This window comes from Lissotriton helveticus, chromosome 2_1 (genome assembly GCF_964261635.1).
Source record: "Lissotriton helveticus chromosome 2_1, aLisHel1.1, whole genome shotgun sequence".
Lineage (NCBI taxonomy): Eukaryota > Metazoa > Chordata > Amphibia > Caudata > Salamandridae > Lissotriton > Lissotriton helveticus.
The window spans coordinates 1,685,803,928-1,685,831,711 of record NC_136059.1 but is presented as its reverse complement, the minus strand read 5'-3'; the positions used below and the strand labels follow the sequence as shown (position 1 = coordinate 1,685,831,711).

The 27,784-nt window shown below is 45.3% G+C and overlaps 1 protein-coding gene across 1 annotated transcript in view; it reads left to right on the top strand.

The window, feature by feature from the left end:
• Positions 1-22,573, top strand: part of HSDL2 (hydroxysteroid dehydrogenase like 2) — a 164,519-nt gene extending 141,946 nt beyond the window's left edge. Inside the window, exon 11 of the mRNA XM_078676640.1 lies at positions 21,574-22,573. Coding sequence (XP_078532766.1) covers positions 21,574-21,686 — 113 coding nt within the window. The 3' untranslated portion in view covers positions 21,687-22,573. The remainder of the gene's footprint in view (positions 1-21,573) is intronic.
• The last annotated feature ends 5,211 nt before the right edge of the window (positions 22,574-27,784 follow it).

The following is a 27,784-nucleotide window of genomic DNA, read 5'->3' as shown; positions in this document are numbered from 1 at the left end:
AGGCGCAACAGCGGGTGGCCAATCTGCCGTTTTCCGGGGAAACACTCTTCGGGAAACATTCCGACGACAAAATGGCCCGGATGAAGGCCGAGGCTGAAACCCTGACGGCTGTGGGTCTGGAGAAACCCAAGGACAAAAAGCCTTACCACCAGTTCCAACGGCTATTCGGCTCGCAGGGGAAAGGAAGAGGACCGTCTTCTGGACAACAGCAGCAACAACAGCAGCAGTTCCGAAGACCCTTCCAAAAACGCCAGAGGGGTAGAGGTGGACAGCAGTCCTCTACCGCGACCAAAGGCCCGGCCGGGTCTCGCCCCTGAGCGGTTACTTCCCCTTCATCCGTTACCCGCTCCGGTGGGGGGAAGCGTTCAATTTTTTCTGGCAGAGTGGAGAAAAATTACTCAGGACAAGTGGGTGCTGAATATTGTTTGCAATGAATACAGTCTTTGGTTCATCAGCCCTCCTCCATCGATCCCTCCGGTCAGCTCGCAGTATCAGCTGCGCGAGCTCCAGGTGGAGGCCGATATCCTGTTAAGAAAAAGGGCGATAGAAGATGTACCTCTGTCTCAAAGAGGAAGAGGTCTGTACTACCGGTTCTTTCTGGTTCGCAAGAAGGACAAGAACGAGTTCAGGCCCATTCTGGACTTGCGGCAGGCAAACAAGTGGATTCGCAGAGAAAAGTTTCGCATACTGTCGTTGCATCAGATTTATCCTCAGCTGCAACAGGGGGACTGGCTTTGCGCCATCGACCTACAGGATGCATACTTCCATGTGCCCATTGCACACAAACACAGGAAGTTCCTCCGATTTCAAGTCGGCACCAATCACTATCAGTACACGGTACTTCCGTTCGGGCTGAAGTCTGAGCCCAGGAAGTTCTCGAAGTGCATGGCAGTGGTAGCGGCACACCTACGGAAGAACAAGGTGTTTGTCTACCCGTACCTGGACGATTGGTTGATCAAGGCCTCCTCCTTCTCGGAAGCTCAAGCACACTTCCAGAAGACGTGCGTTCTCTTGAACAAGCTGGGGTTGCACATCAACATGTCCAAGTCTGTCCCGACTCCGGTCCAGTGCATCCAGTACTTGGGAGCCTCCATCAATACGCTGTCAGCAAGCGTGTCTCCTTCGGAGGAGCGACGATTATCACTCCTTCGGAAGGCTCAGGCTCTCATGTCCACTCCATCTACGACAGTGAGGACGGTGTCTTCTCTACTGGCATCGATGGCATCTTGTATCTTCCTGACGCCACATGCGCGGCTGCACATGAGACCGCTGCAGGAGTGCTTGGAAGATCAGTGGGACCAGAGGAGAGGATCTTGGGACGACAACATACAACTGTCTCTACATGCTCTTCAGTCTCTGAAGTGGTGGTGTTCAGCGGAGAATCTCCTCAGAGGGGTTCCCTTCCACAAGGACATTCCCACACAGACTATCGTGACGGATGCTTCTCTCCAGGGATGGGGAGCGCACTCCGGAGACCTACAGATTCAAGGGACGTGGTCCCCGACGGAGTCCACGTACCACATCAATTTCCTGGAACTCAGAGCTGTTCACTTGGCACTGAAGGCTTTTCACCCGTCCTTCCAGACCACCTCTCTGCTTGTGCAGACGGACAATACGACCACGATGTATTACCTCAACAAGCAGGGGGGCTCGAGATCGCGCACTCTGTCGCAGGAGGGGCAGGCGATCTGGCACTGGCTTCTGGCCTGAGGGCTGTCGATAACGGCCACTCATTTGCCAGGTGTGCAGAATGTTCAGGCAGACGAGCTGAGCAGACTGATTCAGGAAAACCACGAATGGGTCATAAACGATGAAGTACTAGGAGAAGTCTTCGCAAGGTGGGGAACTCCAGACGTAGATCTGTTCGCCACCGCCGAAAACAGCAAATGCCGAGACTTCGCCTCCAGGTACTACCAGCCAGGGACGCTGGGGAACGCGTTATGGATCAACTGGGCGAACAGCTTTCTGTACGCTTTTCCACCCATTCCCCTGATCCCGACGGTTCTCATCAAGCTGTCCCAATCCAGGGCGAACATGATTCTGATTGCCCCGGAATGGCCCAGACAGTGGTGGTTCACGGACCTGCTTCACCGGTCTCTCATTCCTCACATGAAGCTGCCGTGCAGGCCGGACCTTCTCACAAAGTTCGGGGGGCGAATGGTGCACCCCAACCTCTCGTCTTTGAGTTTGGCGGCATGGCTCCTGAAATAGTGCAATATGGCCATCTGAATCTCCCAGAGGATTGTATGGACATACTGAAGGAGGCTAAGCGACCTTCCACTAGGACTTCTTATGCTTACAAGTGGAAGAGGTTTTGCATCTGGTGCAAGTCTAAGAACTATGACCCTACGACATGCAAGGAGGATGTCATCCTTCCATATCTGCTACATCTGGCGCAGTCTGGCCTTAATGTCCATTCCATTAAGGTTCATCTGGCTGCTTTGACTGCCTACAGGAAATGCCCTTCACAGACTTCCTTCTTCCAGATCCCTGTGATCAAAGATTTTCTGGAAGGCTTGAAGAAAGTATTCCCTCCTGTCAGGCTTCCTTCGCCTTCATGGGACTTGAATGTGGTGCTGTCCAGGTTGATGAAGGAACCTTTTGAACCCATTCATAAGGCTTCGTTGCAGCACCTGTCCTGGAAGGCGGCGTTCCTCGTGGCCATTACATCGGCCCGCAGGGTGAGTGAAATTCAGGCGTTGTGTTGCCAAGAACCTTATACTGTATTTCATGCTGCTAAGGTTGTTATGCGTACTCACCCTAAGTTTCTTCCCAAGGTTACTTCTGATTTTCATATCAACCAGACTATAACTTTACCTACGTTCTTTCAGAATCCTTCGTCTCCAGCGGAAAGGTCTTTGCATTCCCTGGATGTTAGGAGGGTGCTGAAATGTTATCTGGATAAAACTAAAGATATTCGTAGGTCAGACCAATTGTTCATCAATTATGGATCAGTCAGGACGGGTCTTGCTACCTCTAAACAGTCCATCTCGAGATGGATTGTGTCCTGCATACAATTGTGTTATCAAAAAGCTAATAAGACCTTAGGGGGTAAACCTAAGGCTCATTCCACCAGGGGCAAAGCTGCCACGACAGCTTTGCTTCGTAACGTGCCTATTGCTGAAATCTGCAAGGCAGCCACTTGGAAGTCGGTCCATACCTTTGCTAAGCATTACTGCCTGGACTCTGATGCCAGGGCAGACGCTCAGGTTGGGCAGGCTTCGCTGCGAAATCTGTCCGCACAATAGTGGTGTTATTTCTCGTTACTCCACCGCCGCTTTGGTGTGGGGATGGGCTTGCCATTCTATTCACTAGATTATGACTATACACAGAGATCCCCTACTACAGAAGGAGTAGTTTCTGTCCTGTAACTCCAGTTCTGTAGTAGGGGTATCTCTGTTATAGTCATAAGCGCCCGCCCTCCTCCCCGGTGGAGAGAGATATTCATGTACGGAATGCTACAGGTCTGGCGTGTTACGCCTTCAAAAAGAACTGAAAGTAACTGGGACCTGCAGTGCATTCTGGGATACTGTGAAGTTCTGGAAAGTTCTCTTAAAGGCATAGTATCCTGTTCTGAGCCACATAATGGCAGCCTATGGGGCTTGTCTGTCCAGGTCCTCCTCTCTATCATTCCAGAGGGTTTTTGCTGTTTAAGCAAGGGAAATCTGTACAGGCTTTGCTGTTTTGTGGATTTTATTGGTGGAATTTCTAGTTGAAGTACTGGACAGTGTAGCCTTTTTTAGGCTGCATTATCTGTCTTTAAATTCTCTTAAGTGTCTGTGCATTTCTGCATTTTTCGACACTATAAGAGATTATTTTTGATTGCTCCGGGGTCCACGCACATGGGCGGGACTATTCACTAGATTATGACTATAACAGAGATACCCCTACTACAGAACTGGAGTTACAGGACAGAAACTACTCCTTCCACACCATGTAAACTGAGCGCAGGGATTAGATGAAGGGATGTAGGGAATGAGGGTCTTTATCACATTTTTTACAGCACCTTGCCAACGTTGGAAGGTTTTTGGGGAAATTCTCTATAGATGGCTCACTCCTAACCTACATCAGGGTTCCAGTCTCTGCTCCTTGAAGATTGCTCGAAAGACTTCCAGAAAGGAAGCGGAGACTAGGAAAAAGTAGCAAAGATTTGAAAGTTGGCTGCTAAACTTCATTTTATGTTAGTGGGGATCCCCTATCGCAACTAGTAGGTCTGCCTGGCGCTGTAATGGATTTTAGGTTTGGGGAAAAGGTTTCTTATAACGATGGATACAGAACAGACTTTTAGACAAATGTGGGGACCCTTGGTGACTTTCTTCTCAAACATGACCCAACTCTCATGCACTCTGAATGGTCTATATATTTCTACCTGGGATACAGTGGCTATATGCTGCCATCACTTTACCTTTGGGTCTGTCTCAGAAGGCCCATATATATATTACGGAATGGAATGTGGTGGGTGGGATTAGGGAGGAGTTATGTTTATTATTCTATTGCTTTTTTGGTCAATAATCAACCTAAATTACAATTTAAAAACATGATTGAAATGTAATCTGTGCAAGAGACCTAAATTTCCGATTAAGAATAAGTTTACCAGGGAAGCCAAGCACAACCTAACAAATTGTGAACAAACTGCGGGTTTGTATGAGAGCAGGATAATTGCGTTATTGAACCATGGGATAACAGACAGAGAGAGGATATCCGTATCTAGCATATGCCATAGCTCATAAACGATTAGTGTTAATGTGACTAATAGTCTTAGAGAGCAGGACCTCCAGCTCAATACGAAGAGAGCTAGGATCTGTCTCTTTAAATTCCCAAGATGCCCTAATTGGCAGCAGATGATACCAGAAAGCTGCAAAATGGACTTGTGCGGTATAAGAGTGTAACTCCAAGTCTGAAACCAACAGACACACTTTATTCTGTGTGTAAATATAAACTTACAACATGAGGGCTGTTGGCCACCTTACACCAGTTTCATAATTATTGACTTTGAGTTCTCGAAGAAAGCTTTGAAAATTAACTCCGGATGTACAAAAAGAGGAGAAAAAAGAACCTGAAGAGAATAGACCATCTTTAGCAGATCATTCCGATCAGCCATAAATAGGGGGAAAGCAACTCATTGGTCCACCAACAGGTCAGAACTGTAGCTATCCTCAGCCACCGCATAGATGTCCCTGTGAATACGTACATCTAGGTACGAGACCAGAGACCGGTCACTCTAGGAGAATGAAAAATTTCCTAGCTAACGTACAGGAAAGTTTAAATTCTATTAAGGAGGCGGAGGCGAGGATTAGGCTGTCAACTTTCTCCTTTATTGTACTCCAGCAGCCATTAAAAGGTATCCACAATCTCAACGAAACTACATTTCCCATGAGCATCAGGGAAAATGGAAATAGAAAATGTCCCAGCAACTGTCCAATCCCGGACCAGGGCTCCTGATCTCCTCCTCTGCTGACGCTCTATCCTCCTCTTTCTTCCTGCGACACTGCAACAGATCCTCATCCGTTAGTCCTGTTTGCCCGTCTCAGAACCTACGGTACAAGCAGACTAGGTAAGGCATCAGGAAAAAACGTCCGATCACATTAGTCAGAATCACTGTGCCAAGTAATCAACTTAGGAACATAGCATCATCATTGAGCAAGACGGTCGACATTAGAACGTCATGGCCTACAACAGTTCAGTAGAAAACTGCATCATAAAGATTTTACTTACCGTCCCAACGTGGCAATTCTGGGAGGGTTCGAATGAAGAAAGGGTGGGCTAATCCTCGCCTCCGCCTCCTTAATAGAATTGAAACTTTCCTGTACGTTAGCTAGGACATTTTTCATTCTATGTCAGGAGCGGAGGCTTCTGATTAGGCTAGTTCAAAGCTTGCTCACCACCAGTGAAGCCAGACAGACTACCGGCTTAAAGTAAAATCTTTTGAAGGTGGAGTCTGAAGACCAGTCTGCGGCTTTCAGAATGTCTTCCAGACGAGCCCCCAGGGAAAAAGCCTTGGACGCCATTGCTCCTCTTACTGAATGGGCTCCAAACTGGGAAATATCTATGCCAGCTTCCTGCATAACCCATCGCACCCATCGCGCAATAGTAGGAGATGAAACCGCCCCGTGTGGTTTAGTAAGAGCAATAAACAGCTGTTTGACACCCTGTGGGCGTATATCAATCGTCGCCACTTCATAGGCCTTCAGTGCCCTAACCACACATAATTTAGGGGCATCCGGAAATGCAGGATATGAGATAGACCAGGAGTCCCCCTTGGTCCGTCTAGAAATATGGAAAGTAACCCCATCCGGGGTCAAGACACGACCTGTAAGATCTAGGGCTCTCACATCTGAGACTCTGCGGCACGATATCAGACAGAGCCAACTTTGCTGAGATCTGTTTCCTGGACAGATATTTATTGGACGGCCACTCCCGAAACAAGTTAAGAACCTTATTTACATCCCATAAAACTGAATAGCGGGGTTCCGGAGGAACTGATAACCGAATCCCCCGCAGCAGTTTGCAGACCAGAGGATGCTCCCCTATAGGGCGGCTATCCAGCGGGATGTGGCCTGCCGAGATGGCCGATCTAAAGGTATTGTTTGACCTGTACGCTAAACCTTCCTTCGCCTGAGAGGCTAAGAAATTAAGGACGTGGACAATGTCTGCCCCCATTGGATCAGTCTGCTGTCGCAGACACCAACCACTCCATCGAGACCATGCGGATCGGTACCTCTTGTTGGTACTGTCTGCCCAAGATTTGGCCAACAGCGTGGCAGCGTCTTCCGAAAGTCCCGGGACCTTCCAGCGTCGCCTGTAACCCTCCAGGCCATCAAACGTAGGTGGCCCGTGGATAGGAGTTGGTGAGGATCCCCTTGAGGATTCCTGAGGAGATCTGGAACGTGGGGTAGAGGGATTGGAAAATCCCAGGAAAGTTCCATCAGAACTGGAAACCAGGCTTGCGATCTCCAGGTCGGGGTGATCACCACCAGATCCGCCCGTTGTCTCCTCACCTCCGGGTCCGGACGCCAACTGAAGTAGCGCCGTAGCTGGGTGTCCAGCCTGGAGGCAAAAAGGTCCACTGAGAACGGACCCCATCTGTCCGCAATCGCCCTGAACACGTCGGGGCGAAGTTGCCATAGACTGGTGTCCCTCCAGTGGCGGAACCACCAGTCCGCCACCCGGTTGATTAAGCCGGGAAGGTGTTCCGCCGACAGGGATATCTCGTTGGACAGGCAGTATTCCCATAGAGTCCTGGCCAGGTCGGACAAGGCCCTGGACCTGGTGCCTCCAAGATGGTTGATGTAGCGCACCGCCGCTACATTGTCCATTTTTAGAAGGACACAGCACTGAACCCTGTCCTTCGTCCAACACCTCACCGCGAAGGAACCTGCCATCAACTCCAGACAATTGATGTGAAGGTCCTTCTCTGCAGACGACCATACTCCGCCTGTAGTCACGGCGCCACAACGTGCTCCCCAGCCCAGGCCGCTGGCGTCGGATTCTATCACCAAGTCCGGCTTGGAGCCGAAGATCGCTCGACCGTTCCAAGCATCCATATGCTCGATCCACCATTGAATCTCTGTTCTCGCCTCCTCCGTGAGGAGAACGACCTGGGAATAGCTAAGACCCTTGCGGAGGTGAAAAGCCTTGAGGCGTTGAAGGGCCCGGTAATGAAGGGGCCCTGGGAAGATCGCCTGAATGGAAGACGAGAGGAGACCTACCACCCTGGCCAAGTGCCGCAGCAGGATCGTTGGGCGTGCCAGAGTCCGTCTCAATTCGTGCCTGATCTTGGACAACTTCCGAGAAGGCGGATAAGGTGGCATCCACTGAGTCTATCATGAAACCCAGAAACTGCATTCTCCGTGACGGGAGAAGATCCGACTTTGCCTGGTAGATTATGAATCCCAATGATTCCAAAAGGTTGACCGTCCTCTGAAGATGGACCAGCAAAATTCGCGGACATTGATGCAGGAGGAGCATGTCGTCCAGATAAATTATAAGACGAATGCCCTCCGTGCGCAAGCGCTCCACCACCGGCTTCAGCACCTTGGTAAAATACCACGGGGCGGATGACAGTCCGAAAGGAAGGGAGGCAAACTCGTACACCTGTGGACCCCACCTGAACTGAAGGAAACGCCTGTGGGGAGCAAAGATGGGAATCGTGAGGTAGGCATCCTTCAGGTCCAGCCGGACCATCCAGTCCCCCCCAAAAGCAGATCCCGCAGGAGGTGAATACCCTCCATCCTGAAATGGCGGTATATAAGCCAGCCATTGAATTCCCTGAGATTTATCACTGGGCGATAGCCCCCGTCCTGTTTTTCCACGAGGAACAGATTGCTGAGAAAACCTCGCGGGTGCAGTTCTGCCCGCACAATAGCTCCTTTCTGTAATAGATCCGCGACCTCTCTGTCTATCAGTGAACATTGGTCTGGTGTGAAAGTGAGAGGTCTGGGGAGAACGAGCTGCCTGGGGAGTCCCGAAAACTCTATCTGAAACCCTCCGACGGTCTGTAAGACCCATGCGTCGGAGGTGAGCGAAGACCACGCCTGAAGAAAAAACTGGAGTCTGCCCCCCACTTTCAGGCCCATGACATTCTGAAGTCTCACCTTTGTGGGTATTGTAGCCGCCGTCTCCTCTTCCTCTTCCACCGCGGCGGGGATAACCTCTGGTTTGGTAGAAGTTTCCGAACTTCTCAGGGTCTTGGTATTGCCCCCTGTGGGAGTCGCCTTGCTTGAAGGAGCCTCTGTTATAGGGTCTGCCAGACGAACGGCCCCTTCCTCGACTGGCTGCGCCAAAAACACGGGGTGTGAAGATTCGCTTCACGGACGCCTGGGCTTTGTCCAGGGAATTAAAGGTATTGACAAATTTACCCAGTTCCCGGACGAACGGGTCACCGAAGAGGTTGCCTTCCGCCATAGTGCCTGCCTCAGAGGTGGCCAGTTCTCCCAACTTCGGGTCAATCTTGATTAAAATAGGTCTTTGCCGTTCCGTGGAAATAGCCACATTCGCGTTCCCTAGAAATATAATCGCTCGTTGTGCCCAGCCAGAAAGAATCTCCGGGGAGATCAGAGACCCTGAGGCCTTGGCATCTTCGGCCATGTCCAGGATTTTCGCCAAAGGCCCCGCCGTGTCCAAGAGCTTATCTTGGCAGGCCCTCCAAGAACGGTCTATACCCTTCTTGGGGTCCTTCACAAACTTTGGAGGAAGGTAGACATTTTGGGGTCAATTTCTGGGGTAACCTCAACTTTACCCTCCAAGTTCGGACGCGGGCATTCTGCCCGAAGGCAGCTACGCACTTCCTGATCCAACGGCTTGCGAAGTCTGGCCGCCATGTACGCCGCCACCTTAGGGGCGGGAACCCAGTGCGATGAGCGTGGGTGGAGGAGTTCGTCCGGGTTGAGCATGTCCGAGTTAGGGTCAGAGCTGGGCGCCTGGGCGGGATCAGCTGCGGGCCACGAATGGTCCGGCTCCCCATCCCCATCCGAGGTTTGGGGTGACTCATCTGGGTCAACCATGGTCGCAGTGTCTGGACCATCACCCGCGGCGCCCGATGGCGTGTCTTGTGAGGCCGCGGGAGCCGCCGCAGTTTTCGCGTCCAAGAATGCCTTCTTGAGAAGGCATCTGGATCCACCCCCGCGTCCGCAGAGCGTTTGCGCTTGGGGTCAGTGGCACTCGCCGTAGGTTGGTCTGGGGAAATGGGGCTCGGTTGCCCCGCAGGGACTGCCCCTTGCCCAAGAGGCTGGCATTGCGCCTGAAGTTGGTCTGTCTTCTTTTCCAGGGGTTCCACGACCCGTGTCACGGCCTTCAAAATGGAGGAATCCATCACTTGGCAGAAGTGGTCATCTACCGGCAGGTACATGACCTGCTGCTCCTCCTCCTCATAGTATTCATCGTATTCCATACTTCTGTCACAGCAGACAGCAAGGTGTATCAGGGGGTATGGTAGGACAGTGTCCTCGGGTAGAATCTCTTCCCGCCTTAGCGAGGTCAGTATTAATGAAAAGAGGGACCCAACAACCTCTTCTATGGGGCACTAAGCTGAAGCCTGCCTGGGCCGGTCCCACAAACGCGCCAAATATCCTACCCGCCTCGCGGGTGTTCAGGCTCCAGGCAGGGGCTCTGTAAATCAATATGAAGCCTTAGCGCTGCCCCGAAAACAAAGACAATACAGATCTTCCCCCGCGGTGCGCGTCAGTTGAACCGCTTCCCCGACGTGTGTATAAAGCGGAACTCAACGACGTGCACCCGGCGGGAGGTTAAGCTCCTCAGAGCGGCAGCGAAGGGACGCGCGGTCCCCTAGCGGCGGGAGGCCGCCCGCGCACAGAGCCTGTCACCACAGCCGCGAAAGGGGCGGAAACCGCCCCCGCGGCTCACACACAGAGTCAACGCCGCAACGCCCTCAGGGATAACACCTCAGCGCGAACTTGCGCGACCCTGTGAAAAATTAACAGTAAATCGCCAAAGACAAATAATCAAAGAAAATAAGCAAGGAAAAAGACACTCATCTGCATGCTGCTGGAGCAGCGAAGAAAGAGGAGGATAGAGCGTCAGCAGAGGAGGATATCAGGAGCCCTGGTCCGGGATTGGACAGTTGCTGGGACATTTTCTATTTCCATTTTCCCTGATGCTCATGGGAAATGTAGTTTCGTTGAGATTGTTGATACCTTTTAATGGCTGCTGGAGTACAATAATGGAGAAAGTTGACAGCCTAATAAGAAGCCTCCGCTCCTGACATAGAATTTCCCGATATCTGATGGAAAATCTCTGATTTTTTCCAATTCATTTGGAGGCCTGGCCATATCTTCAATGATTGAGGTCGATGTAATGCTTTATTAGGAAGTCTATCCTTTGCATAAAGTTATAACAAAATCCTGTCCTCCTGAAAGCAAGCATTCCTATGTAAATTGATCTCCAGTATAATATACAAACCAATGGTCTGGCGTCACTTCAAATAATGGTGTTGAGAAATGAGATTCCCTCTGCATCAACTGGGGCCCATTACAAACCACTTAACCACACCATAGTCACCACGCTCGAGTACCGCTGTGACGCCAGAAGCAGCAAATTTTCTCATTACCTCACCCAATCCAGTCGACTCTTTGTATCGTCTCTAGCATGAAATTCCACTCCAAAGTGGAATGCTTTCTTTGCGTCCATAAAAATATTTACCACCTAAAAATCTGGAAACCATTGGTAGAGTAAGGCAAATAAGGAATTATGTTTTGTATATTGATCAGCTAAATATAAACCCCTCTCGGTTCTTTAAAAAAAACTCCAGGCATGAGGCAAAGCAGCATATTAGCCACAATTCCAGCTGTAATCTTATTTATAAACAAAAGTAGTTGGTACGAGCAACAGGAAGGTGCATCCTTTCCAGGCTTCTGAAGAATGCATATAATAGCCTATATAAGTGAAGGAGCCCAAACCCCACATGTTATGGTGGCTTCCTCAACATAGCCAGTAGGTGAGGGGACAGTTTGCCTGCATATTCCTTAGAACGGTCCACTGTGTAAGTTGTTCTTTACTGTCCGCTAAGGGCCTAGTTGATAGACTGACTGCAGTAGTGGGAGCAGACATGGCAACTTATTCAGCCATCAGCTACGTAAGTTGGTGGTTACACTGTGGCTGGAGAGTTAGTGAGCTTGTAGAGCCTGGTTGCTTGCTGGTGAGAGGAATCCATAGACGAAGCAGATTTGCTGCAGAGGCACTTTTCATGATTCCCTACCTCAGTGCCTGGCCAGACGGTAGCATGGGTGCAGCAACAGACCCACACTCTCCTGTGGTGTTTCTCACTGCCTGGCCTCTGTGAGTCAGGCAACAACACGCATGGTGTTGGCTGTTCTTCTGTACAGGACAGCATGCTAAGCAGACCAGCACTGCACATCCAGAAAACACCTGTGCATTATGTATGGGGATAATTTGAGACACTTAAGGGAGGATAGTTTGCCAAGGTTGACCAAGATCCTCAAGATGTGGCTAACTCGCTGGTGTTGCCCATTAAATGGATTATTGACCATGGAGTCGGCCTAAAAACTGGTTACTGGCTACACCACATTCATATGTCCAAGATGCAGGTAACGGCTCAAACATAGGCTTAATGAAAATTACTGACACCACCTATGGGCTGTAACGATAGGACACATTGACAGTCAATTTTGTATGCTTTTGTGTAGGAAAAGGTTTTCCAAAGCTTCAGTTAGGCATGCAGAACAGGTGTGAAATGGGAAGCAGAGCTGTATCCTTATCTCACTGTATATCGCCATGGTTGCACAGTATTTACGTCCCAATACCTCGAGATGATTACTTAAAAAGAACCACAACTCTCCGTTTTAGAGACCATTTGTTTCTGACCATTTTGTGGACCTTTTTTGTGTAGAAGCATATTAAAACAGATGTGAAACAAAAATCAGGGCAATGTTCTACAAAAAAGGGTTAAACTATTAATGAAGAAAACAATAACTTCTCTCCACAGAAAGAGTAATAGAAGTAAAATGTGGGCACCGTTCGTGGTGGCAAAGAAAAGAGGCTGAACAAAAATAAGGAAAGGGAAAAGAAAAAGGGCATAGAAACTACATGAACATAGCCTACTGAGCAACATCTATCAGGCTGGATTAGTGCCATTTTTTATTTTTATATATACAAGTTATAGTACTGTCCAGTTTTTGTGAGTATTCTGAAGGAAAGGGAATGTGAAAAAAAATCTAAATATTAGGAATAGAAGAGATTGGGGTATGATTTTTATTTTGACATTCTTGTTTTCAGCTTCTTGCTGTACCACAGTGTCGGGAAACAAACATTGATGAAGTCCATTTCTTGGCTACTATTTCTCAGTTGTCATATACCTAAGCCTTTTCACATCACTCCGGCAGATTTTGCTCAGCCCAGGTTTATCCTTTTGTTAAGCCCAATATACCTTAACCAAACTGTGTGGCACCATTGAGGAAAGGGCTTACTAACCCTTACTGGACACACAGCAAAACCTATGCAGAGATAATCGAATAAGACCTGGTTTAGCAAGTAGCTAAATACCATCGCACTGTGTGGCACACTCTGATCATTTTTTTAAGCCACAAGTCTGTTCCCAACGTAGGTGACACACCAAATTTCACCCATGGTTAGTGTCTCAACAGCCACTAATAGTGGCCAAAGTATAGTCCTTCACACACTAGGCACTCTCCGCCATTCCAACACACAACACAGGTAGTCCAAGTAGGTGTAAATTTATAGCGAACCCTAGTGCTGATTAAAGGCTGCAGACACATATTTGGCTATGACAGGCATGACAAATGTTGACAGTGACATTTAGAGTTCTAAATCTGCCTTTTGCTTTTAACGGAGACAGAAAAAAAGGCTTTAATCCTCTGGGATATTTGTCAGAATGCTGCAGTTTTACCCTTCATTAGCAGCTGTCATTGAACATGTACATTCCTCCTACAGAAGAGCGCCAAATTATTTGGAGCCTACCCCAGGAACCCATCACTACCCTTACAGCGAGGAGTGGGCCCAACGATTAAACTTGGCACCATGTGTGGGTGAGGCCCCGCATCCTTTAAAAGAAAAGCTCTCAACACACAAACTTGATAAGAGGCTCTCTCACCACTCAGTAGTGACTGTAGAACAACTAATGTTGGTCTCTTCGCCTTGTTATATTTAGTTCCTGTTTTGGAGGAGAAACCACGGACCAACATTGTTTCTAAATTCTTTTGATATCTCCTTCTCAGTATACCTACTTATAGACATGTACCAGACTTCTGAGGGTTTATCTTAAGCAAGAGTTTAAAGATATCTTGGGTAAGTTCTTAAAAATATTAACACACACACCATTCTAAAACAGAACATAAAGATAGCCAATAGAAAACCATCTTAAATAATAGTCTAAAGAATGTCAACATAACTAATAAGAATACCACATATCCTGCCTCCACATACAGCATAACACGGACCAGCACACAACCACACATGGTTCACAATTCACACAAAAAAACTAAAGATAAATCACTAATTACAGATAACATACCCAATCAACAAACACATAAAAGAAACAATCATAACCTTCCAGAGAGACCATACAAATCTAGCAACTTCTTATTTTATTTTTTTGTAAACAAATTTTATTCATTTTGGCATAAGACAGAGAAATCAGCTTTCAGGGCATCGTGGATACCTAGCAACATCTTCTTCCATCAATTTTTTAGGAACCCTTCTGATGTGAGAACTGCGAACCTGTATGCACCGACTAGGACATTAAAATATACCCCTGTACTCCTCCTGAGCGGGAGAGTGATACCTGGCTACCCTTGACGCATTCCACAATTCACGGTTCAAAGTGCATACACTTGAATCCCACCTAGGTCCATGATTTTTGTGGGTCCCTCAATCTAGAATGCCCTTATTTCAACATTAGGGGATCTTTAATGTGAACCCAGTCCTCGGTACATACTTTCCTTAAATTCTTCTTCATCAGTATTTTCTTTTTAAATGTACACTCACTTTCAACACGCAACTTCCTGGCATCCTCACTAGCACAATTAGCATACAGCAACCTTGTGGCTCCTAACATCCCCCATTCATAGAGGTGAAATACACAACTAACCATCCTACCCAGTATCATTTCCAAAGCAGTTTGTCCATCACAGGATGCAGTGTGGTAGGGTAAGCCCATAACAATTCCCTGATTGCGTCCACACAATCTGTACGAGACATGATCGCACTTTGAATACATTCCACTAAAACGTTGTTAAATCTCTCCACTTTTTCATTAAATTGTGGGTAATATAGCATAGTATGTAATAGTTTAATTCCATTGTTGTTCAAGACACCTTGCATGACAACAAATGTGAGCTGAACCTCATTGTCAGATAAAATCTCCGAAGGTGCCCCTTCCTTGGCAAAACTGTTTTTGAAGAACCGTACAACATTGTTAGTTGTGGTTTCAGCCAGACCATTCAACTCCACGCAATGTGAGAGATGATCTATCATTACAATAAAGTACCTCATTTGGATGGGTAGAAAATTACATGTACCTAGAAAATTGGCAGGAAATTTCTGCTGACACTTTATCCCGGCAAGAAACCATGTTAAGAGAGGGCACAATGATGATGAGTTGTTTGTCGCTAATGGAACACTATGAACAACTGCTGACCAAATCATCACCTTATCCATCCATACCAGGCTACCAAAAACTGCAACATACTCTACATTTAGTGGTACTCATGCCAAGATGCGCAGCATGAGCGGTTTCTAAAATCCGTTGCCTGTAGCAAATGGGATGAATAAGCTTGTCACCTTTTACCAACATACCATCTTCCACAGATAACATGTCTGCAATGCTACAAAAGGTCATCTTTTTGTCATGAATAACATCCTGCAAAATCTGATCATCCTGTACTTCCTTATGCCAAACTTCCATACTTTTGTGGAAATTTACCTTTTATGGGGTACACTGGTGCGGGGTACACTGGTGCAGGGTTACCCTTTTGTCCACGGGTTCAAAAACCAACAAGTTGAGATCAGCACTGGAGTAGGAAATGAATAACAAGTTTATTAATCACTCATGAGTGGGACCACGTCCACACAACACTCTCAAGTGCTGCCTGAGGTAGTACACTGGCTTCACAAACCAGTGCCCTTTTTATACAGTGTTTGAGCAGGGTAAGCATGTGAACAGAAATAGGAAGAACAAGTTTTAGGAATAGTTATCAGCAACCAAGGGCAGATGAAAATTACATGGTCAGCAAAGTCTGAGGGGGAGCAGAAATGCTTATGGCAGCAGTAAATGATTGATAGTTAACAGATGTACTAGCAGCTACAACTCTCAGCACGTACATTGGTTTTAGCTAAGTCAGGAAGTCAACTAAAATAGATCGCACAAGCAGAGTGAAAAGACGAAAGAATTACTAAGGAAACTTAAATGAACACTACAGCCAAAATGGCTGTCGCTTATGCCAAGTAAAATATTACATGTTTTCCACACTTTCACATACAACATGATCTTCAATTTTAGCTATACTATATTCCTCAATATCTTCATCAACCACTTCAATCTGTTCATCTATTGGCAACCTTGACAACCAATCCGTCTCAATTTCTGCCACCAGCAGCAATGTGATCAACTGGAGAGTTGAAATGCATCAATTTAGCTGACAATGTAGCCAAATAAGCCATAGATTTCTTTATTTTGTAACCTGATAAAATATCAAAAAGATGCCAATCTGTTCACAAATCAAACGTCCTGCTCCACAAACATGACTTGAATTTCTCCACCCCAATGTGCAAGTAAGCATTTCTTTTTCAATTACAGAATACCTAGATTCAACCTCTTCAAAATGTCTTGAAGCAAAACTCACAGCAACTACTTTGGTACCATCCCACTACAACAACACAGATAGACAGTACGATAGACACTGGCATTAACCATGAAAAATGTTTACACTTCGTTGAGTAAGATTGTTAGGCTGGTGGGGAAACAATGCGACATTTGATAATAAAACACATATTCAAAACTTGTAAACCGTTGATGTTTGGACCAGGAAGACACATCCCCTATTCAGTGGTATTCCTCTAAAGCAACAAGACCTGGCCTGCTTGGTCAAATTGTCTTGCCAAAATGTACATGATGCCACCACCCAAGAGAATGAATGCCTTTTTTAACCACATATACTTTACCTTTGCTTTTGCTGCCACAAAAAAACTATATCTGCCCAAAACTAACCCATAATATCAATTCTGCCATAGTAATGACATTAGGTAACATAATTACTTTAGCTGACCATTTCTCTTTTAATCTATCAATGTTGATGGTAATTCTACTACTAGAATCAAGTAAAGGGGGAATATAACTTGTGTCAATGGATATGTCCACATGGGGATCTCTATAACACTTATTAAGAATCCCAATTTCTAGTACTAATATAGACCGTACCAATTCATTTATTTTACTCTAATTAACATCAGTTTCCTCCCTCATGGGTTGGTCCTGTATACTTCTGAAAGTGGTACACCTCCCTCCTCTACACACGTTCCCAAAAGGACCTACCTAACAACATTTCCAACATTATTGGCCAGTTGCTGGACAATTTTATAATTATAGACATGCATAAATGTACCAGCCTTAAATAACGATGTACTAGATTGAATCCCTCTGTCACTGCTGACGACAGCTACCTGCTAAAGCTAGACTCTTGCTGTTTAGAATCCTCTCTTGAACATTCAGTACTTTTAGCAATATGAACTGCCTCATCAAGCCTGGTACTTTTACAGGCGAACAACCTTTCCTGTATCTTTTTTAGAATGACACCTTGAAACAATTTGAGTACAGATTAACTGAGAAGTAACATTTTTAGATTCACAATATGATGCAAGCTTCTTCAGTGCAGTAACATAAGTGCCAATTGTCTCTGATAAAGAATGTGTCTGCGTACTGCCAAGTTAACTTTACCCTCAAATTAAGTCTCCATTTGTTTTAACGCCTAGATACTTTCATCTTCTGCCAGTGTATATTCATGCAAATGATCAAAAAACATTTTGACCTTCAACCCCCAAATAATAGCAAAGCTAATTTCTCTTGCGATCTGGTTTGAACTTAACTCCATCGATGGCTCCTAAATAAATATGAAAAGACCCGCGCCACAATCGGCATTTCATTGGAGGTTCACCAGGATCCTGTAGAAAAGGAGTCAGAGGCGTCACAAGCAAAATCGTGTTGATAAACAAAATAATGCAAAAAAAGTCTATATAATAATTAAGGCTCCTTGTTTTCCATTTTTACGGATTTTTACAGATAAATACAGACCGAAAACAAAGTGTTTTCTCTCTGCATTTATTTTTAAAACTGGATAAATACAGGAAATAATGCTTCTTTTAAGTGACTCTCCATGATGTCTTTCATGAATTATAGGCCAGCAGATGGACAGCATGGGAAATTAAAAAACAGGATGAAATTTTTTTAAATAAGGGAATATGTCGACATACGTTTATGGTATAATGCTAGTTACATTTATGGTATAATGCTAGTATTTACTAGTGGAATTACTGTTAGGTAGAATTTGACAGCTTAAATAGCTAAAACACAACAGACCTCAAAGTATGAGTGCATGTCTATCAGTTAAATAAATATGGAAAGGTACAGTTTTTTAACTTCATTTATGCACAAAATAAATATGGATAAATACAGATAAAATGGCCAAAAAATGAATAAATACAGATGGAAATGTTAAAAAAAAATAAACACCATAACACTGGGAGCCCTAAATTAATAATAAACACAGCGAGTTGTTAAATAACAGGAGGAAATATGCTTAGAATGTCTGCACCAGCATGGCGATCGCTGTGTGTAGACTAACCAAGTTGATGTCGTTTATTAAGCATGCCAATCGATCTTGACACATGGAGACAATTCCCAAAAGATGAAAATAAATTTAAAATACCTGCACAAGCATACAGATCACGGACAGTGGAATAACCAAATAAATTGCTCTTTATTGGGCATGCCAATTCGCTGTTGACAATGACTGTTACAAATCCCAGGGGTCAGTAGGTAGTGTTGTATAACCATTCATACATAAATATAAGCCTTTCTGTCTAACGGCAATGGCATAGATCAACCCCTATGATCGAGCTCAGCCGTCCATGATCCAAGATGCTCTGACGTGCACCACTTGAAATATCAACAAACAAGTCGCTAAAGAGCATGCAGAATTTATTTTCGCTCATACAGTCTCATCTGTGAATAAAATGCTCTGAAATGGTGGACACGTAAACACGGATATGTGAAGTGCGTGAGAGGCAGCTCCAGCGCTTGACAGTATTTCATGTAGTGTGAGTGAGGGAGAAGCATACGTTGAAATGCCTCATAGTCCCCAAGCCAGTGTAGAACTGAAGTGTGAAATCTAAAGCGCTTATCGTGACTCACTGTATTAACAATGATGCCCGTAGCATTAAATAAAAGCTTTGAAAAAGGAGCACAGTTTTCCTCTAACATGAAGTATTTTTCTGGTCCTTTACAAACAAGATAAGTTTAACATTGTCAAAAACAGTAGCTTAATTCCAGTTAATGGATTCTTCACGCTTGTCGCCAAGTGTGAAGTTCCTTGAATGATATTCAGAAGCTTGTAGAGTTGATCCAATGGAGTTTTATTGAAGGTAAAAGAGAAAAAGGAAAGCTGCTACTAAAAAGGCCCAGGAACCAGGACCAACTAATCTTTGGTTAATAATAAACATACATCATTGTAAAACAGAACATAAAGCTAGCCAGTATCAAACCATCTTAACGAAGTCTAAAGAATATCAACTTAACCAATAAAAATTAGAATAGCAAATACTCTTTATTAGAACATTGGAATGTTGGGAGCTCCATTGAAGACAATGGAGTGCTCTGGGCTTATAATGGCTGATATAAGCCTGGAGCTCCAACATTCCAATGTTTCTTTGTTCACAGCTCTGGCTGTGAACAAAGGCTTCAGGGAACCTGAGGGGATTCCAATTCCCTCACGCTCCCATAAGGCTTTGTTTTTTTTGTTAGAACATTCTGTCCTCTAGTGACAGAATGTTCTAATAGCCTTATAGCCCTTCGTAGATGGGCTATACCGCTATTAAAGTCCCTCTCCCTTGTTAATGGCTCTCGCCTTCGGCTCGGGGACTTTAACGCTGGAGAGGGCCTTTAATAGCCGGTATAGCCCTCTACGGCGGGCTATGAGGCTATAGTAAAGCGCCATGGATTGCAAGACTTAAATGGGATATATAGGCCTCAAAAAGGATTTTTTTATAGCACTGTGCCAGACATGACCTGCTCTGTTCTGAGAGTCTTGAGTTGGAAGAGCTATGACTTCATAATAACGTAGATTGGTTTCCTGGTTATCAAATCAGAGGATCAAACTCTAGACAGTGAGGGCTTTCATAACTGGATAATGTGTTTCATTCAGGATGTGCACTATTTCAAAACATATAAACCTCAAAGATCACGCTCCCAGTTTTTTTTGTTATCTTCTGCAGAGAAGTGTGAATCCTGATTGTTGCTATTGGTTGTATTTGACAAGAGCATGTTCACGCCACATCTTCTGCAAAACAACTCTGTGTATGCTGTGCAATGGGGGTCCGATCAGGAGGATAGAAAGAGAGTGTTGTGGAATTCTTGCCTTCCTTGTTATTTGTGGTTATTTAGCAACATGTTGTAAAGCTGGGTTGTTGTTCCTTCCGTCAGCTTTGAACCTAATGAAGAGAACCTCACCTACTTGGCTCTACCATGCTCTCCTCCCAATTTCTGTTTGCCTGAAGGCAGCCTCTTTATAAATGGTTTGTGAGGCCCAAACCCCAAAGATAAAGGGGTCCAGTATGTTCAATATTGGGATTTACCATAGTGGTGTATTGCCTGTTGGAATGTAGTTCTACAACCCAGAACACACCATGGGCTGACGATCAGTAAACAATGTTATGAGGGTCCGGTGACTATGAAATGCTGATAAACCACAACGTTTTATTTAACCCCTTCGACGCGGATGACAAAGCCAGCTCGTCATGGGCGTTACCTGCGCTACGCGCATGACGAGCTGGCTTTGTCACAAACCGCGCGTTTTTCAAAATTCAGCGCACAGCGGGAAAACAAGCTAGCGCGCATGCGGTTAAATGCATTAAACTAGGTGAACATTTAGTATGGTTACGGCAGGAAAGTAGCTGTGCTTTTTTTTTGTTATACTTGAAATGAAGATATATAAGGTCCTGCCTTTGTCATTCAGTACTCTTGCAAGCTATATTCTACATTTTAATGAGAAAGATTGCTGCATTGTGATTTCAAACCTCCAGACGAAGGACCGATGAACAATTTGCGATCAAAAACCCTGGGCGTGCAAAATTATTCGGTAGCTGCAAAAGAGTGCTTTGAAATGTCCTAAACCCCCTTATGACTAGAAAATGGCCTTCCGACCCATTACGAATCGTAAATAGGGGAAGCGGAAGTTACATGCACCTCTTCTTTGGAATTCGCAATACAATACATCAGTCCTTGTCGCAAACTGCTGATTAGATACCAGTACTTTTGGAGGAGGTGGTATTGTGTCAAGTAGACTTGGAAGTAGTCTAGTAGCCCACTGCCAGCTTCCGCTGTTGTACTCCCAAACAGGAAATAATTTTTAAAGCAGTATCTGTCCCTTTAATGTACACTTTAAAATACTGTTTGGGAAAGGAAATTCAAAGATGATGGCCTGCTTCCCTTGCAAGCCATGATTCCTGCAAACACAGGCTTTCGCATGGTGTCACACATTGTAGCCTGCTTAACAAATATTCAAATAAGAAGGATGTTTTGTGACCACTTGCAATTGTACATTTTACTGTGGAACCTATTAGTACAGGGATCACATGATAAATTGCATAGCCATTGATAAAGCAGTCAGTGTGGACATTTCATATCCTGCCCTATGCCTGGCTCTTTTTACCTCCAGCCTGGGCTTACTAGTATAACATATCTTTGAAATTGTATATATGGTCTCAAATAATGTTGTCTCTCTTTTAAAAGAATAATGAAGTGTTGTTTTCTCTTCTGCTCAGTCAGTTGTTCTTGGATCCAGCTTATGTTTTTGTGTCTTTTTTATGCAGGAAAGCTGAAGCCAACGATGGCCTTTATGTCTGGGAAGCTTAAGATCAAGGGAGACATGAGCCTAGCAATAAAGTTGGAAAAACTGATGGGGCAGCTGAGCTCCAAACTGTAACGAAAGAAACATCATCCATATATGCTACTTCTGTAATAAAACTGCTATTCAGAATAACATATCAAAGAAAACATGATTATTCTATTGTGGTTCTCAACATACTAATTAAACTGAAGCAGTTTGAGCAGTACATATTTTGAAAGAGAAGATACTTAATGGAATTTATCATTCTTAGTATTATACCATTTAGGTTGATGTATAGTACCATGTAAGTTTTACTGTTGGTACCATTAACAAATGATCAACTCTTGAAAATTCCACGATATGCACTAGCGCTCCTAGGCCTCACAGAGACATAGCTGTTGTGGTAGCCAAATTCATACACTTATTCCCAGTCAAAGTAGTAACTAGATGATGCTGTGGCCACACTCCATCGGGCATCTTTGCACATTATGCATGCAGGTTTTTCATTGAGCTATTTAATTACCCTACGTCACTGTACATGAATACATATCAGAAAATTGTGCTGATTTCGGACTCCAATTCTCTTAAATAAGCACCTAGACCGTCCATTGAAAAGGTTACTGTGATTGCTGGCTTTTGTCGGCTAATGCAAACTTGACATCTACCAGCTATCCACTGTACCTTCAGATTGCTTTAATGATTTGTACCCATCAGATATTCTTTGGGGGTTGGAACCAATGCAGTGCCTTACATGTCACTTAAGTAGGTGCAGCTTTTTTCATGGCTTTGATACAGTATGAACATATGAAATCCTGCTGTGCTCTGTGTACATCAGTTGAATGTGAACAGACGTGGTGTTTCTGTTCGGATGGCAACATAATAAAAATCCAAACAGGGATGGAGGTGTGCATTAACTAGAGGTTTTCATGTATTTTCTGGAAAGCATCCACAATTTGTACTTAATAAAGTTGAGCTTGTAATTATGTGGCTTGCCAGTTTTCGTACCTCTGCAATCACAGTTTACTATTTTCAGCAGTACTCAGCGTTGACTTTGAACAACAGTAATTATCCCATTTAATATGCTGATAGAGACCGAATGGTTGCTACGCAAACAAATGATGGACGTACATCGCTCCCAGTCAAGAGATCTGGGTTAAATCCATTGTTCTTTTGCTCACCATGCCACCCCAGTTTAGGCCCAGTCATATGCAAATCAGTCTTGACCCTGTGCCTCATTGGAACAGTCCAGACCGAACTGCCAAGCCAGGTCCTCACTGGACCGGAAACCAGCATCCTGGGACCGGTTTCTGTTTTTAGGCCAGCTTGAATCCAGTGGCAAGGGACCCACGTCTGGGCATACCCATCCCACTTAGGGTCAGAGACAGAATGGCACAGGAATGCAGTGGTGTTTTCAGCTATAACTTGCAAAGAGGATGGTTCACATGAGCTTTGCAGTAGAACACTGATGGTTGCCAATATGTTTTCAGAAATTAAGGAATGACACGCATATTACAGTTCTCTTCCAGGGGATCCTCATCAATAGTCATAAGCATTAGAATATTCCCACCCATGCGCGGGACCCCGGAAACACAATAATATATGTGCCCCACATATATATATATATACATATATATATATATATATATATATATATAATTTTTTTTTATATATATATATATATATATATATATATATATATATATATATATATATATATATATTCACTGAAAAAACCATAGGTTATAGACCATATATAGTTAGGAATTAGCATTTACAAAACCTTGAAAATTCACTGAAAAAACCATAGGTTATAGACCATATATAGTTAGGAATTAGCATTTAAAAAACCTTTTTTTACTCACACAAAACCATTGAAATTCCATATATAGTTAGTTAGTTGCACTAACTATATATCGCGCACCCGCAATCCACTGCTGATCATGTCACATATTACATCATTCATGACATGGTCAGTGACATCACTGATGACATCTCAAATGACAGTGGAAGTATACGTGTCTGAACGAAGGATTTAGTAGGTGCATGACTGAATGTATGAGTGAGTGATTAAATGTGTCTCACTGAGGGCATGGGTTAGTGACTAAACTGTCTTAATTTGTGCATCATTATGTCTGTTCTGTAAACTGCTGCATGTGTTGATCAGTAGCTATATGAGTAACTATATGGGTTATTGATTGGTTGCCCAAGTATTTGTATGGGAGACTGAGTGTGTGTGTGGCTGGCTGGGAGGTGTGTGACTCTGTGCAGATCAATGTGTACTTGTATCAATGATTGTATAAGAGAGTAAGTATGTGTTAGTATATGTTTGAAAATGTAAGGTGCTCTATGTTTAACTGTAAAGACAAGAAAATGGAAGTGTGATTGATTCTTTACAGGACTGACTAGGTGTGTGAGTAACTCCATGGATGAGTGGCAGAGTGTGAGTGTCTGTATAGGTGTATGAGTGCATATGATAGTGTTGTAAAGATGAGTGATGGTATGTATGAATGATTGTATGGGTGAATGAGTGAATGTGTGTGTAGACAGAGGTTATATTAAAATGTGAGGAGATGCATTGTATTGTCACATGAATGATATCATCAGTAATGTGGTCAGTGATGTCAAATGAGATGTCATCAGTGATGTCATTTGAGATGTCATCAGTGATGTCACTGACCATGTCATGAATGATGTAATATGTGACATGATCAGCAGTGGATTGCGGGTGCGCGATATATAGTTAGTGCAACTAACTAACTATATATGGAATTTCAATGGTTTTGTGTGAGTAAAAAAAGGTTTTTTAAATGCTAATTCCTAACTATATATGGTCTATAACCTATGGTTTTTTCAGTGAATTTTCAAGGTTTTGTAAATGCTAATTCCTAACTATATATGGTCTATAACCTATGGTTTTTTCAGTGAATTTCATTGGTTTTTTAAAAGCTAATATCTATATCTGTAAAATATATTCTTTATTACGTGACGTATCACGTAGCCACGTGAGACGCCTCATGACACGTCGCATAACCGTGACGTATCGGCTCTGCAGCGCAAACAAAACCCGTAACGTAAGCGCGCCGGAGCACGCTTACAGATATATATATCTTTTTTAACATTAATTAGCCAAAATCCACACGTGCACATATCTTGAGGCCTTGCAAAGGCACATCAAACAAACAGTCCCTACAATTTTTCAAAGTTTTCTTGATAATCTATTCCATTATTTTTTTTTTTTACTGTTTCTCTTGTTACACTTACCGGGACGCTACGCGGTACGCGAACCGGACGCTCCAAAAACACAAGATGGCGGACTCCCGTTACGCTGCCGGTTAGCTGCCCGGTTCGCGTACCGGGAAGCGCCTCTACCGCGAAAAATCGCAAATTTTTTTGTTTGCCCCGCGGGGGACTTTAATATCCCCCTCATCAATCCTAGGGGGTCAGGAGGGGTTTACCTTGCCCCCTTTCCTTCATTTCCCCCTTCGTTTTTCACCACATCTTGTCTCTCGAACCTACCGAGAAACAAGATGGCGACCGCTCCGGACTGTTTACAATGTTGACAGCTACGCTGCCGGTTAGCTGCCCGGTTAGCTGCCCGGTTAGCTGCCCGGTGAGCTGCCCGGTTCGCGTACCGGGACGCGCCTCTACTGCGAAAATTTTTATTTTTTTATTTTTTCCCCCGCGGGGCACTTTAATATCCCCCTCATCAATCCTAGGGGGTCAGGAGGGGTCTACCTTGCCCCCTTTCCTTCATTCTCCCCTTCGTTTTTCACCACATCTTGTCTCTCGATTCTACCGAGAGACAAGATGGCGGCCGCTCCGGACTGTTTGGCTCTCCGGTGTCTGTCAACATTCTAATCAGCTTCGCTTCGCGAAGTTCCGTTACGCGCCAGGTACGCGAACCGGGGCGCTGCCCGGAGCGCGCTTACAGATATATATCTTTTTTTGAACGTTAATTTCTCAAAATCCACTGGATCACATATCTTGAGACCTAGCAAAGGCACATCGGGCTAACAGTCCCTACAATTTTGCCAAGTTTCGTGCAAATCCATTCAGCCGTTCGGGCTAAAAGTGAGGCCAACCGCCCTATGGAAATTAACATGGGAAAAACACGTTTTGGGACCCCCCTTTTTTCTCAGCCCCCCCTTGACAAACCCCCCCCCAAATTGGCTGCTCAGAAACAAAATGTTCCATTTTCCTGAAAATTTCAGCCAATTCCGTCCACAAACGCCAAAGTTATTAGACATAGAATTTTCAAAAATCCCATAGAGAAAAAATCCTAACTATATATACCTACTGGCGACCACCAGTAGGTAATACACACACCCACAAATAAACAACTGCATCCTTATACACATCAGAGCTGAATCATGCTGTAAGGACTTCCCATAATAACATGATAAAACATGCATTAGAAATAGGGAAAAAACCCCAATAAAACATGTTTTGAAACTGTTTTAATGCACAGCAGACAATAGAAAATCCCATACAGGACTGAAAGCATAGATCGCTCCCAGGCTGCATTGCAAATCACAGTCTAAAAAGACTGAAAATCTCACTTATAGCAACATAGAAATAAATTGACACAGTGCCTTTAAGCCACTCCTGACCCCCAGCTTCCCATCATGCCTCAGGGGTGGCAGTTGGCTCAGTTGTTCTTTCTGGCTCCTACTGGAAGGATCCTGGCAATACAGCTCCACTTCTTTCTGATTTTATCAGAAATTCTCTTCACTTTTTCACAACTTTTATACCTTACTTCGACGTTTTTCATCTTTTGAAGTAAGGGTCTGTCTTTTTAGACAGTTTTTGGCTTTTTAAACACCTTAAAAGGCCATCTCTGTTTGACTCCTGCCCTTCTTGTGGCAAAAAGAACGCCAAGACTGACTCGCATGAGGTCTGTATTCTTTGCCTCCCTGAGGATCATGATCCCAATACCTGTCCTCACTGCCAAACGCTGTCCAGGAGAACCCTGAAGGACAGGGAGAGAATTCGCCTTTATGGCCTGGCATATAAATCATCTAGAGGAAGGTCTCCACTAAGGAAGGGCTCTAAGAGGTCCAGAACTCCATCTAGATGCATGACCTCACGTCCTTCTACTTCAGCGTCGGGCTCGGCGCTGAGAAAAGATCTACCAGTGGGTCATTTATCCAAGAAAAGACCCTCGACAGCCGGCTCGCCGTCGAGGAAGAAGACTCATTCAGGTACGTCGTCGACGTCGAAGAGCATCGCCCCTCCGCCGTCAACTCGGCGGCGATCGGCGTCGAGGACCATCACCCCTCCGCCGTCGTCAACCCGGCGACAATGTGCGTCGAGGACCATCACCCCTCCGCCGTCATCAATCCGGCGACGATCGGCATCGAGGGATAGGGAGCCGGCGTCGACACGACGTTTGGCGTCAAGAGCAGTGTCGCCTCTGTCATCGCAGGCTCAGCGATCGACGTCGAGGGCCCAGACCCCTCCGCCGTCGTCAACTCGGCGACGATCGCCGTCGAGGATGAGATCTCCGCCGTCGTCTCGAAGGTGTTCGGCGTCGAGGGTGCAAAATACCCCTCCGCTATCGTCTCGCAGACCTTCGATGTCGAGGTTGGACACTGCTCTGCCGTCGTCTCGCCGACGTTTGGTGGTGAGAGAGAGAAGTCCTCCGCTGTCGGCTTCACACCGCCGTTCGATGTCGAGGCATCAGCACCCTTCACGGCAGAGGTCGCCGTCGAGCAGACGATCGACTTTGAGAAGACGGTCGTCGTCGAGGACGAGAGATTCATGCAGCGTCTTCCATGACGCCGAGAAGTCGAGAGAGATCGACGTCTAGAAGGCGTGCTGGTTCACCGTCGAGAGGTTCGCACCCGACGTCGAGAGCCACCTCAATAAGGTCTAGAGAGGGATCGGTGGTCCTAGTGACGGAGTCAGCCTCACGCCTTTCGTCCTCTCACTCATTCCGGCGGGCTTTTTCAAGATCAGCCTCCCCGGGAGCTAGACATGTCAGCAAGTAGGAGGCTCCTTCTGCTGTTAGTTTGTCCCCAAGATGGCAACTGCCTTTACACCATTGGCAGGACTCAGGGGCAACAAGGAGAATGCAGGAATATGCCAGCTCTGTTCACAAATCTCCCCTTCAACGGCTGGTGGAAGAAGCGGACAGACGGAGCTCTCCCAGGCGCAGAGCCCATACGGGGCGGTCTCCTGAGGAACAGCGCTAT